Source organism: Myripristis murdjan, chromosome 12, assembly GCF_902150065.1.
Source record: "Myripristis murdjan chromosome 12, fMyrMur1.1, whole genome shotgun sequence".
In the NCBI taxonomy this organism is placed as follows: domain Eukaryota; kingdom Metazoa; phylum Chordata; class Actinopteri; order Holocentriformes; family Holocentridae; genus Myripristis; species Myripristis murdjan.
The window spans coordinates 17,051,886-17,064,440 of NC_043991.1; the positions used below are offsets into that span (position 1 = coordinate 17,051,886).

General features: G+C 39.0%; 1 protein-coding gene across 1 annotated transcript; it reads right to left on the reverse strand.

The window, feature by feature from the left end:
• Positions 1 to 115: 115 nt before the first annotated feature.
• On the reverse strand, positions 116 to 11,089 carry ddx56 (DEAD (Asp-Glu-Ala-Asp) box helicase 56). The gene is made up of 14 exons (XM_030064577.1): positions 10,950 to 11,089; positions 8,935 to 9,096; positions 7,715 to 7,869; positions 7,187 to 7,357; positions 6,071 to 6,161; positions 5,647 to 5,888; positions 5,206 to 5,346; positions 4,938 to 5,051; positions 4,127 to 4,221; positions 3,781 to 3,854; positions 2,100 to 2,189; positions 1,899 to 2,004; positions 1,684 to 1,784; positions 116 to 518 (listed from the first exon to the last, which is right to left on the reverse strand). Exons 1-14 carry the CDS (start codon positions 11,004 to 11,006, stop codon positions 435 to 437), a joined length of 1,683 nt encoding a protein of 560 aa, XP_029920437.1. The 5' UTR covers positions 11,007 to 11,089; the 3' UTR covers positions 116 to 434.
• Positions 11,090 to 12,555: the final 1,466 nt, after the last annotated feature.

Genomic DNA, 12,555 nt, shown 5'->3' on the forward strand with positions numbered 1-12,555 from the left:
GAAAATCAATCTCCGTCTCTACGATGGGTTGGTAAGTATGACAGATAATAGTGGGATAATTTACTTGACTGACTGGTTGCTTTCTCCAAAGATCAAAGAAATACAGAACAAAAACTGGAGTCTTGACAGTAAATTACTTTAATGACAATTTTGAATATTTTCAGAACTGATGTATTACAAATCAAATAACCGAGTCACTCATAATCCTCGCTGACTGGGAGAATCCATGTTCAGAAATGACGTTCCTTTTTCAAGACATGAGTCCAGAACTCACACAGCATTCACAGCCCATTTTGTCCGTTCCATCCATGTCCATATAGTTTATAGTTGCTGGGCCGGACCGACACTGAGGACCACGCCTTCTTCCCGGGATGACGTCACTCCCCACTTAATTACACTGTCCATGACTGAAGTGATCATGTGTTCAGCAGCAGCTAGGACTGGCTAGTCTTGCCTTTTCTGTGTTTCCCTCCAACGCTGCGGAAGCTCTTCAGTGGGTTGTTGCCTGGGGCGTTTTTCTACAAGGAAGGGAAAGAAGCATTATTGGATAAGCTAGGATCCTATGTGACTGAAGAACAACTTAATTTTCTATGCACTTTCTATGGTTTGTAAACTACAGTTTTCAGTGTAACCATTTGTAAAAGACAGGCACATAGGGAGTAAACTTCTCATCACACATGACATAATTAGAGTTGTGTTTCACTGTCACTGCTGTCAGTGAGTGAATATATTAATAATATATAAATTTTTATTTATCTCACCTCTATGCTAATGGACAGACAGCCAAAGCCACTAAAAAGCTAAGAATTGGTGAAAGCTGAGATCCTTCAGACAAGAGCTGCAAGCAGTAAGCTTACCATAAAGAACTGACAAGCAAGAAAATAGAATAATCTCTGACAAAAACAAAACAACAACAACAACAACAACAAAACAAATTGTACAGGACCTATCAGTATCCTGCATCAATCCCTTATCTATTTTCTGAGTCCATATAGGTGCCAAGCTGCAAACCCAGTATCTTTTCTGTAATGCTCAGAAAGAAAATGTTGAATGTTGAAGTTGAATATCAGAGTATTTGTAAAATTCCTGAAATGTAGAAAATTCTCACTGATCCAGTGATTATCAGAATTACACTTTTTCTAAACAAAACAAAAAATAAAATAAATAAAACACTTTCATTACTCAGACATAAAATAGAATCAATATAACAAACAAACAAACAAAAAAAAAAAAATCAAATGAGCATACAAATGCAGCATAACAGCAATGGATCTTGTCTACTAATCTTAAATCATAAACACAAACCAGTTTGAAATGTTGATGTACTAAATGTACTAAATATTATTCACTAGTATTAAACATCTACTTATAGAGAGGATTTCCATCTAATTATTTATTAGTTGTATATCTGCAGCTTTCAAAAATAGTTATCAACTGGATTTCAGTGAGTTTGTCTTTTGTCTGTATTACCAGCAACAGAACCTCCTAAGAAGAACTGATGTTTAAGAAAGTTTTTGAAACAATATTCAAAAAATACAAATCCTATTGCTTTACAAATAAACATTTTACCTAGCAAAATATTTACATCAATAATATAGTTTCTCTTTTCTGTAAGGTCTCCCATAGTTAACAGAAATCATCCATTTGCGACGCTACAAAATGTATTGATTTCCTGGCTCTCACCTTGAAGCCGGTCCTGACAACACCGCCTTGTTTTGTCTTAGCTCTCCTCCTCTTCCTCTTGCTCGACAGCGGGTTTATCACCCCCTTCAGCGCGTCGGGAACTGGTAGAAAAAAAAAATCAACATTAAAAAGTATTAGACGTCTTCATACCCAAGTTGCGCTGAAGATAGCTTTTGTGTGGAGAAGCTGAAGCTGCATGGGTGAGTGTGTCTTACTGAGGTATTCTGGCACGTTCTTCAGGTGGGGTTTGATGACGGCAGGGTGGAGGTCTTTGTCATGTCTCAGCAGCTGCAGATCTCTGGGGTTATCCTCAAAATATGTCTGAGTGACAGCAGAGACATCCAATCAGAAACTGTGGTTGTAGATGTTGTAGATGATTCCATAAATGTGTCTGCAGTGGAGTGAAGACGGCTCACCTTTAGCTTTTCTGAATTGAGCAGCTCCTGCTTGATCTCCTTCAGTCGGGCCTCCTTCACTGCCTGCTTTGTCACTGATCGCATGGCGTCCTAACAGAGAAAAAAAAAAAAAAAAAACATTCATCATCCAGACATTTTAGCCTGGAGTAAAGCAAAATGAAGACACAATCAGATTGACGACTGCAGTGTACCTTGTTAGGAGTCACATCATACAAACCGACTACAGGAAACAACTCCGAAAAAACAATGCTTAATGAACCTAAGATGTCAGCAGTACTGATTATTAGCCAGTGATCAGTAACAGGAGATGAACCAAGAGGCACATATTCAGATTTAATTCTCCCTGCCTCCAAAACATCTATCTACCTATCTATCTATCTATCTATCTATCTATCTACCTACCTACCTACCTATCTATCTACTTATCTGTAATACAGTATCAATACTTTTGCTAATTTCAATACCAGCTGAATGGTCAATTGAAAATGTACACAAAACATGGGACAATTTTTTACTTTTATTTTTCAAATAAACATAGTAGAGATAAACAAACAAACATTTTTATAATTTTTACATTTTATTATTTAATTAATTTTTTATTCATGCTAGACACTAAATGTTACGTATCATTTTTTTTTTTTTTTTTTTTAAAGCTATCTTAATGATATTTAATTAGAATTCAAACATAGCGCCTTGGTTTCATTCGCTTTTTGAGTGAGCAGGCTTCCGGTTTGCATTCAACCAGGAACATGGTTTTTCTTGATTTCCTGGGTTTGCCGCTTGGCCAATAGTTTTATAAACTGCGAAACAATGGCGGCATAAACAGATGATTTAAAAGATGTTGAAAATGAATTTCATTTTATGTTTTATTGCACCCTGTATGATGATTTGAGGGTCCCTTTATTTGAGGCCATGCAAAACCAAAAACCTGAGCTATTTTGGGTAGATGATGGCCATAAATTGAAATGGCTCTTTAGTGCTGAAGTATTTAAGACTGCAAATTTTATTGCCAAGGCTTGGAATAGAAGGCAGCATATTTTGTTTAACTGATACTTTGATGGGTACATTTTGGATTTGACTTTGTATGCCTGATTTATTCTAATGCGTATTTTGTTGTTGCTGTTGTTGTATGTTTGAGTATGGTTTTGTAATGTGTGTAACAGTGTCTTGTAAGCCCATATGGGCTGGGCTTCTGAGTGAAGTATGACACTTAAATAAAAGAAATCAATCAAAAATCAATCAATCAATCAGACTTAAAATTTTGTATGCATATAGCATAAGCAGGCACCGGTTTCTACGCCATTTACCTTCGCTAGAATGATAAAAATAGGATAAAATAGCACTGATTATCAAGTTAGAGCTAGATTCATGTTTACACTAAGGCAATCAACAAAAACATATGTGCAGGAACAGTTTCAAATATTAATACTGAAAATTTAAGTACTGTTATGGTTTTAAAATTTTCTGTATCAATAGTTCTCAATGCAACGTCACTTTTGACAATGTGAATCCTATAAATTAGCTAATTGGGAGTCCTTGTAACTTTTACTTACAGTCTAAAATAAACAAAGCACAAAAATGCAACGATGTAAAATCAACTGTGCGTGTGATTGTCCTCTTAAGAAGAACAGCAACACGTCTTGGACCTACAGGTGGGGGCGTATACGATGAGGGCACTTACCCTGCACCTGTACCTGAAGCCCTCGATCTCCTCCATCTTAAACTCATAAGGTTTCAGCACACAGTCAGAATTATCTGTGACACAGAGAAAATACACAATCCATAAAAATTCCAAGAATGGCGACGGGTACGGGGTCGAGTGCTTTACTCTTTACTCAATCATTTCTTCATCAATGTGGATGTCAAGATTAATAATTCATCACATCCCTAGCCAGATTACCGTGCTGGTTTCAATCTGGTCTCATATTTTTCCTTTCTCTTTCTTTGTCACGTCTTCAGTGTACTGATACAATAACTCAAAAGACACAAATACAAGAGGACAAAAGGTCACATTAAATCCTAGTTACCTCCTTTGAGGGCGTCCTCCACCTCGGACAGCAAGGTAATCTCCGCGTGAGAGATGAAGGAAAGGGCAGTGCCCGGGTTGTCTGCTCTCGCCGTTCTAAAAAAGCAAAGATTATTAGAGTTTTATAATAAACATCACAGGGATAAATTACCAGTAACTCCTCTCTCATACAAAACACAATAGATCTCAAAAAAAAAGAAAAAATGAAAATGTAACAGAGAGAGTATACCAAGCCAATGTGAAATAAATCAGATTTTTACAGGATTTTACTAGCCTTCAACAATCAGCTAAAGTTGTATGTTGATTTGATTTAGGAAAGACTATTCTGCCATTCAAGTTATGTAGGTTCTTTGGGTGAAACCTGAGGTCAACATTTAATATGCAGTGCACTCCAGGAAAAAGTATTATTAAGTTACAAAAAAAGTTGGACAAGTGAACATCATCAGCTACGTTAGCCTTCTAGACATTAGAATATAATTGATGTTACTATGATGTGCTTTTTTTGTTTATGTCTTGTTCGCATTATCTTGTGTATCTTGTCATAACAACTTTTTGGCTCCAGCAGGAGTCAATGTTAGGTTGATTAACGGTAGCATATGGAATGGACTTCCAATGCAGAGCAATATACCAAACCTACTTAAGTGACCGAACCATAGCAACAGCCAGTTTTCTCCATTATGGTGCTCAATATTCAGAAATATCAGACTACAGAATGTCTTCATTGACCAATTACGATTACCAAACACCATCATGTAATGAATGAGTCTCAAGTGCAGAAAATCGGAGCTCAGTTAGGTTACATGGATACGTACCGTCCAACTCGATGGATGTAGGACTCAACGGTTGCAGGAAAGTCAAAATTGATGACGTTGGCAACATTTTGGAAGTCGACACCCCGGGAGACTCCATACTCCTTGTCCTTGGCCCTTTCAATATATCATTCAGAGATCTGAATCAATACACCGCCAAAAATATTGTACATCCCATTAAAGAAAACAGCACCCAGTGATAAATTTTGCATAAAAACACAAATTAAACACATGGGCAATGGGATTGAGAGCACTGACTCATTAAACTCACCTCCCCCCCTTCGCTGCGGTCTTCTTTTTTCCCTTCCCTGCAGTTGTCTGTGATGTAGCAGTGGGATCGGCCAAACTCAGTTCATCGGTGGCGATGATGTAGTCATAAAACCCCTGGTTAAACTGGGTGATGATGTGGCACCTGATGAGGCGGGAGACACCAATACGAACAGAGGAATTAGATCAGACCTGTTACACTTCACCAACATAAATCGAAATATATTTACAAACCCTCAGAGTTGAGTATTGCCAAGGTCTTCACAAATTGATACTTCACTTTATTAATACACAGTATATGCAAGTAAATATGTATTTCAGGTGACTGTTTGTCTGTTTTGTTGTTTAAGTATATGAAGTATTTGTGTATTATGTGCTGCGGGCAAGGGTTTTTTTTAAGCATTTTTTTCCACCCAGCTCTAGTCCTTCAATGCTATTGTCTCACCTGGAGTGGACGGGCAGCTCAGAGTTGAGCACACAGGCAGGAATGGCAAACTGCTCGAGGAAGAGTTTGAGTCTGTAGCATCTGTCCACTGTTCCCACGAACACCAGGGTCTTGCCCTGGACGAGCCTGAGCTTCAGCAGCGTGTAGATGAGCAGGAACTTGTCCTCCTCCTCACATTTGAGACTGTACTGCTGCAGCTGAGCGCTGTCTGGCAGCTGGGAGCCCTGAAGCTTCAGGATCACCTGACAGACCACATTCACAAGTCATGACAAGCAACAAACCACAGCATGTTACTGTACACATCCATATACGTTTTTATAGTCAATACTTTTCTCAGCTGCCTGTCTAGAAATATACAGACCATGTTCCATTAAAACCTGTATAACACTGTGACTGTGTTAATATGGATAAAACATGATCTTACAGGATTGTGTAGCAGCAACTCCTTCAGGGCTTGAACGTCTTCAGTGAGAGTAGCCGACATCAGGAATGACTGGTAGATCTTTGGCAAATGGCTGTTAAGTGAAAGGACATTTTGGTAATCAACATTGCTCTCTAGAATATGGAGACTGTGCTTCTGTCAAATAAACTGACATGAAATATTAAAGATGAACAAGAAAAATCTGGTGCTTCTTGCAAATAATAAACCACTGAATGAAGAACCAATGGAGTTAAAATAATCAGCATGACTAAGTATCAGCATCTTATTCAGTCAGATTATTATCAGTGTATGTCTTTTTAATATATAGCTACTGAAAACTATTTTACAGACTACATTGCTTGTAGTTTGTTACTAACCTACAGTGTGCACTTTACCATAAATAGGATCTTTCTTGTAAATAAACAGTATAAATATCTATGTTAAAGGGATACTCCAATATTTTGGGCAAAATAGCACAATGTATCATGTGTATTTATTTTATTTAATTTTATTGGTTTATTTAATAGGGACAATGCATATATATGAACATTAGTGTGAGAGATACACCCATGTAAATATGCCAAAATTAGTAAAAACAACTATATGAAATGCATGTCTTGGAATTCAAAAGAGTTTTTTTAAGGGTACGTTAAATTGTGTCGGATTTTCCTATACTTTCAGCGGATGGAAAGACACATGTGTTCAGGCATTAGAGCTCCACCACCTAACTTCTCCTAAAGCAACCATTTTTTTAAATCCCAAGACATGTATTTCAAATCGGCATGATACTTTGCGTAAATAAGACAATTCTGGTGTTGCTGTAGGGTTTATTTTTGCACTATGAGCTAGGCTAATGACTCCCTTCAAGACTTAAAGTCTTTATGCTACACTAACACAAAATGCTACCCATAGGAACTGAAGTACAGAAGTACACTGAAGTAGGTGGTACAGAGGTGAAAATGGTATCGAACACCTTGTCTCAGTCTGGTTAGGTCAGAAAAAGGGTATTTTGGAGTATATTGGAGTTTTCCTTTAAAAACAACATAGTTTCACAAGACTCATACATGGCCTCTTGAATGAAATGAGTAAAAATCCCACAGTGACCATATGTGTCCTCACCACAACAAGCTTTTCAGGTCTGCCTCAAAGCCAAATGAGAACAGCAGGTCAGCCTCGTCCACAACCAGGGTCTCCAGTGATGAGTGCAGGGTCAAGTTCTGGGCGTTCAGGTGGGCCAGCACACGAGACGGGGTCCCCACAACCACATCAGGCTTCTCCATTAAGATAGGCCTGCCCAAAATCACATGAATATCAGTCATCTTCAGCAACACTAAATAAAAGATATTAATCTCACGCTGATAATGACAGTTTCAACAAAAATCTATTCAGGATGTAAAGATTTTTTCGTTATAATTTTGGCAATTGTTAATCTCAACTTTAATACAAAAATAACAATCACAACATCATTCTCGTATAAGGAAATGTCTATTTTGCTACTTTCCACTCCAACTGATACAATGCAAAAGTGATTCAACCTACAGTATACAGAGCTTGTTGCTGAATTGTTGATGTTTGAGATACATGATTTTGACCCAAAAGGAGCAGCTTGATCATTATACATCATTGGGTGTATGATCGTGAACTGACCTCTGTGCTGACAGGTCGGCCTTGCCAGAGATATCGGCCACTCTGACGTCCCTGGAGCAGTAGGCTGTCAGCTGGCGCATCATGGCCTGGACCTGCTGACCCAGCTCCTTGGTGGGCACCAGGATCAGCGCTCTCACGTCCTGCTCACGAACACTCTGGAGACATTGTAACCAAGACCCAGGTTATTGGCAAAGAAGATGACAAAAACAGACACAGAAAAAAATATTCATCACACCGAGAAATGTCAAAGATTCTCCATTTCTGATGGATGGATTCAGGATGCAAACCAACTGGATGTAGTGAAATCCTTTTTGTTCTGTTTCTCTGAAAGTAATGCTGTATTTTGTAATATACAACTGCATGCCATGGTTCTAAGTTAGGTCTTCCTTTGGGGTTTTAAAGGCTGACAACAAACTATGTCATACACAAGAGGGAGGGCCACAATGCCAAAGTGCTTTTTACTGGTGCAAGATGTCAAATAAACTGGAACTTATAGCTTTTTAAATTCTTGTTTTGCTACAGAAAACTCATATTCCAGTATCAATTTCTCAGCAATGTGGTGATCAGTATTGTAGGGGTGTAACAATCCATTGATCTGTATAATATATCAATCTAATGATCAACAATCCTGCATAATCGATACTAAGTGAAAATATCTACCCATGTCATGTCATGTGTTGAGCCTTTATTTTGAAATTCCCATTGTGAATCTGTGTCACCACTTTTGTAAGAGTACACTACCTTGCAAAATGTTTGAATACTGCCAGCACCAAGCAGAAAAAAGCAGCCACGGCCAGCAGCCAAGAAAAAGACAATAAGGATATCTACTCCCCTCTCAGCAACAAATCATTAGTGTGGAAATAGTTTGGATTCCGGAGAAAAGACAGATAAAATGACAGATCACATGCCAGAATGAGATAAAATGTTCAGGAAACATGATGAACCTGGCCAAGCACCCAAAACAAAAACACGGCATGATAATGTGACTGATTGTGTTAAAAGGGCAAATGTTATCGTCTCATAGGTCCCTGAATTGAATAAAACCAAAACTGTATCATGGCTGACTTTGTGATATCGGTAAATATCACATCATTGTCCAAAGAATTAATATAATATCTTATAGTGATGAAACTTGTGATTTACAACCCTACCATGTTGCAGCACTGTTGAATTCATTTAATTAACAATCCACTTTTAATGACTGGCTGTTGATTACTTACCTGCTTGGAAACCAGGATGCGCTGTATGACAGGCACAGCGTAGGCGGCTGTTTTCCCAGATCCTGTTCGGGCTCGAGCCAGGAGATCTTTTCCCTCCAGTGCCAGAGGGATGGCTTTTTCTTGGATGAGGGTTGGTTGAGCCCAGCCCAAGTCTGCAACCGCCTGGATCACAGAGGCAATGATATTTTTGTTTAACAGAGAACAATAAGGTCGTGTCAATTTGGGAGCAAGGAGGGGAAAAGTTAGATCCACTTCATTTCTCTGGAAAAAGGTATCTTAGACACACCGGAAATAAAGATTTCTGGGGTTGTTAGGATCATTCATTACAACATCGTTTTTTTTGTGTTCGTTTTTTTGGTTTTCTTTATCCACATAAGATGACTAGGCAGCTTCATCTTCATTTTCAACAACTTACACTGCTGCACACGTTCACAACTAGGAGCCCCCCAGCACAACGAAAGTCCTCTCCTGCTAGACACTGAGCATGATGGCATGATGGTACAATAATAGGTAAAGCTGTCTCTTCTGACAGTCTGACAAGTTGCCAGGTTTCATTTGTAATTTATTTAACTGTGCCTGTCACATTCTCTACCTGCAGTCCCTTGTTTAGAGATGGGAAATCATAGCTTTATGTGCAGTGCAGAGGGGTGACTGAGGTGATCCCGTGTCCTGACAGTCCCAGAACTCTCCACCCTTTTGTTGAGGGAAGCAGTGTGAAGAGACAACCAAACTAAAGCTGTCCAAATCAGCTGATAAGAACATGAGATGAGACGGCCAACACGTGAAGAGAAATAAACAATGGAACAGGAGAAAGGAAACAGACTTTAGGTCCCATTTTATCTCAGAAGGGGCCAAGTCACAGGACACAGGTCAAAACAGGACTGTTGTTGGAGCAGTGCCTCCAAATGTGTGACCCATGTCTGATGTGGAGGTATTTTGGAAGACAACGCCTCAACTGCTTTCAGTATTTCTCTCTGATAGCCAGGCATTGTCAGGCATCATGTTTCCTAGGATGCACCCATACGCCTTTCTAATTCTCCTGATGGCTGTGGGGTCAGAAAATCTTGCAATTAGTTTGCAACTTTAACTGCTCCAAATTGGCAAGATGCTTTTCATTTGGAGTGAGAGAAACATCATATTAGTTGATTAGGCTACACTCTGTCCCTCATGCTGGAAGAAGGCCATCCATGCATTACTTGGGACAGCCCTTTGTGCACAGGAATAGGAAATAGTTTCACCCAAACACCACGCAGTGTAAGGAAGTCTACTGGAGCAGCCAGGGTGTGAGTGAGTGCCATCCGACACTTTAGATAACCTGCTTTGTTCATTTATAGTTAGATAGATGTTCAAAAGCCAGTGATTTAAGGGTGATGTGAGAGAGTAGGGACTGTTGAACTATCAAACGCAACTGCAGCTGTTTTGTTAGTTAAAGTGACCTGGATCTGACATCAGCGTGAACAGATCTGCATCATGACCTCACACTCACAACAAGGACACTGCTGAAAAACAGACAACGGCATTTGCACAACAGTCCATCATCACAATTAGTAAAGTAGTGGTGCAGACAAAGCATTTCTTGAATTGTTTGCTGTGGTGACAGTGGTGCGGTGGCAGCCTGTCAGCTGTGCAGGCTGAGGCCAAGAAGGCAAAAAAGGGCTGTGATCGACACATCTTTCCACATAAATACTAAATCTGTAGCCTCCTGTCTTCTTGTCACTGTTGCTGTGATCCCCATGTCAGATTTGATACAGCTATGATATAACTGGCGATGAAAATTGCTATGAATATATTTTATGAAATAATAAGTCATAGACTCTTTTCAAAGTGGGCTAATTGTGTCTCCTACATTCCTACTTGGACCAAAGTTTGCTAACAGCTAGCGTGGAGCTAACCAAGCTCTCAGCAGTTTATCTCAGTTAGAAACTTCGAGTTGTTTACAAGTCATCGCATTTCAGACCATGTTGTGGTCCGACGCTCCCATAAAACATCAAGCGACTAAAGAAATTGTTTATTACCTTTAAAAGGCGGTCATCTAAGCCCATTTCATGAAACTGCAGCCTCTCGGCGTCCATCCCTCCGTTCAAACACGTGCGTCGCTGGAGTTGTTCGTCATACGTCGCACAAAACTCGTCATGCTGCGTTCAAGCCTCGTTTATTTCCCCCACCCGCATTCCGCGAAGACGCGCTCGACTCTGCGTCTATTGGCTCCGCTGGTTAGGTTAGGGCAGGTTTAATCAGAGGCAGAGTAGGGGCGGGTTTTCACAGAATGCGGGTGGATAAAGATGATGATGATGACGACGATAACAATAACAATAGCAATAAGAATAATAATGCCGTCAATCACAACTCGTAAACTCAGAGATTTAATACCCCTAACTTCAAACTTTTCACACGTCCATATACCTTTAATGAAATAAATAAACACACGCATGAACAAATACATAGAAATGGCATATTTAACAAACTTTTTTGTTTTTAAATTAAGCGACTCACAACTTTTTTTTTTTTTTGCTGTAATGGCAAAGTGAACATGAGAAAAAGGTCAATCTGTATGTTATTGATGTTTTAACTGTAAATGTAACATATTTAAAAACAACAATGCATATCATCTAAATTTTAAACAAGGGAGGGAAATGAAACATCAAATAATATTAGTTACTCATTCGGAATGCCTAATAACAACAACAACAACAACAACAACAACAATAACAACAACAACAACAATAATAATAATAATAATAAATAACATAAAACTTCACTTGAGACTTGACTTGAGCTCCCCTAAAGCCACGATTTAAGAAATTTTGGGTCGTCTATAAAATGTGAACTGACAATATGTGAGGTTTTCTTAAAATTCGGAGGCAGCCGTCTTTCTTGAATTTCGCGCACCGGCACGATTAAAGATGAAATCACTTTGTGCTCATAGTTATTAATAAGCAGCGTGCTGGTGGCTACACTAGAGTTTTCTAATTTGACTGCTATACCGGCACAGACTACCGTGGTGGCGCTATACCCTAATCAATGCAACGCACCCAGAGCCCCAGAGCTCTGTTTGTTTGTTTGTTTGTTTGTTTGTTTGTTTGTTTGTTTGTTCTGGTTTTGGTTTTGGTTTTGGGGGGTGGGGGGTGGGGGTACTATGCATGCTTCAGATTTCATATTACAGTTTCAGGTAGTAAGCTAGACAGGCAGAGGCTATACTGGCTGTTATTATCAATTTTAACTTATTCGCCCTCTGCAATAAAAAATAGGCATTGTCACAATTTTCATTGCGCAAATGATCCAACCACTTAGACCTACATAAGGCTAAATTCACAGTCCTTTTTCCTAAACATAACTGAGTTTCTATCGGAATACTACAGAAATATTGCAGGCGTCTGTGTGAATGTGCAAGTTGAAAACTTTCAGTCTGCTCTGTACTGCAGAACTGACACAGGAAAATCTAATTTATACATTTGCAGAGACCCCATTAAATAGACTTTTGGATTGGCTGAAATTTAGATTAATACCCATTAGTGCAAGATAATGTCAATATTTAAGATACTGTTTTACAGGAAGTCATGTGTAGAAGTAGTAGAAGTCATGTTTCTTGGGGACTTTAGACCATGCTTGATTATGTGCCTA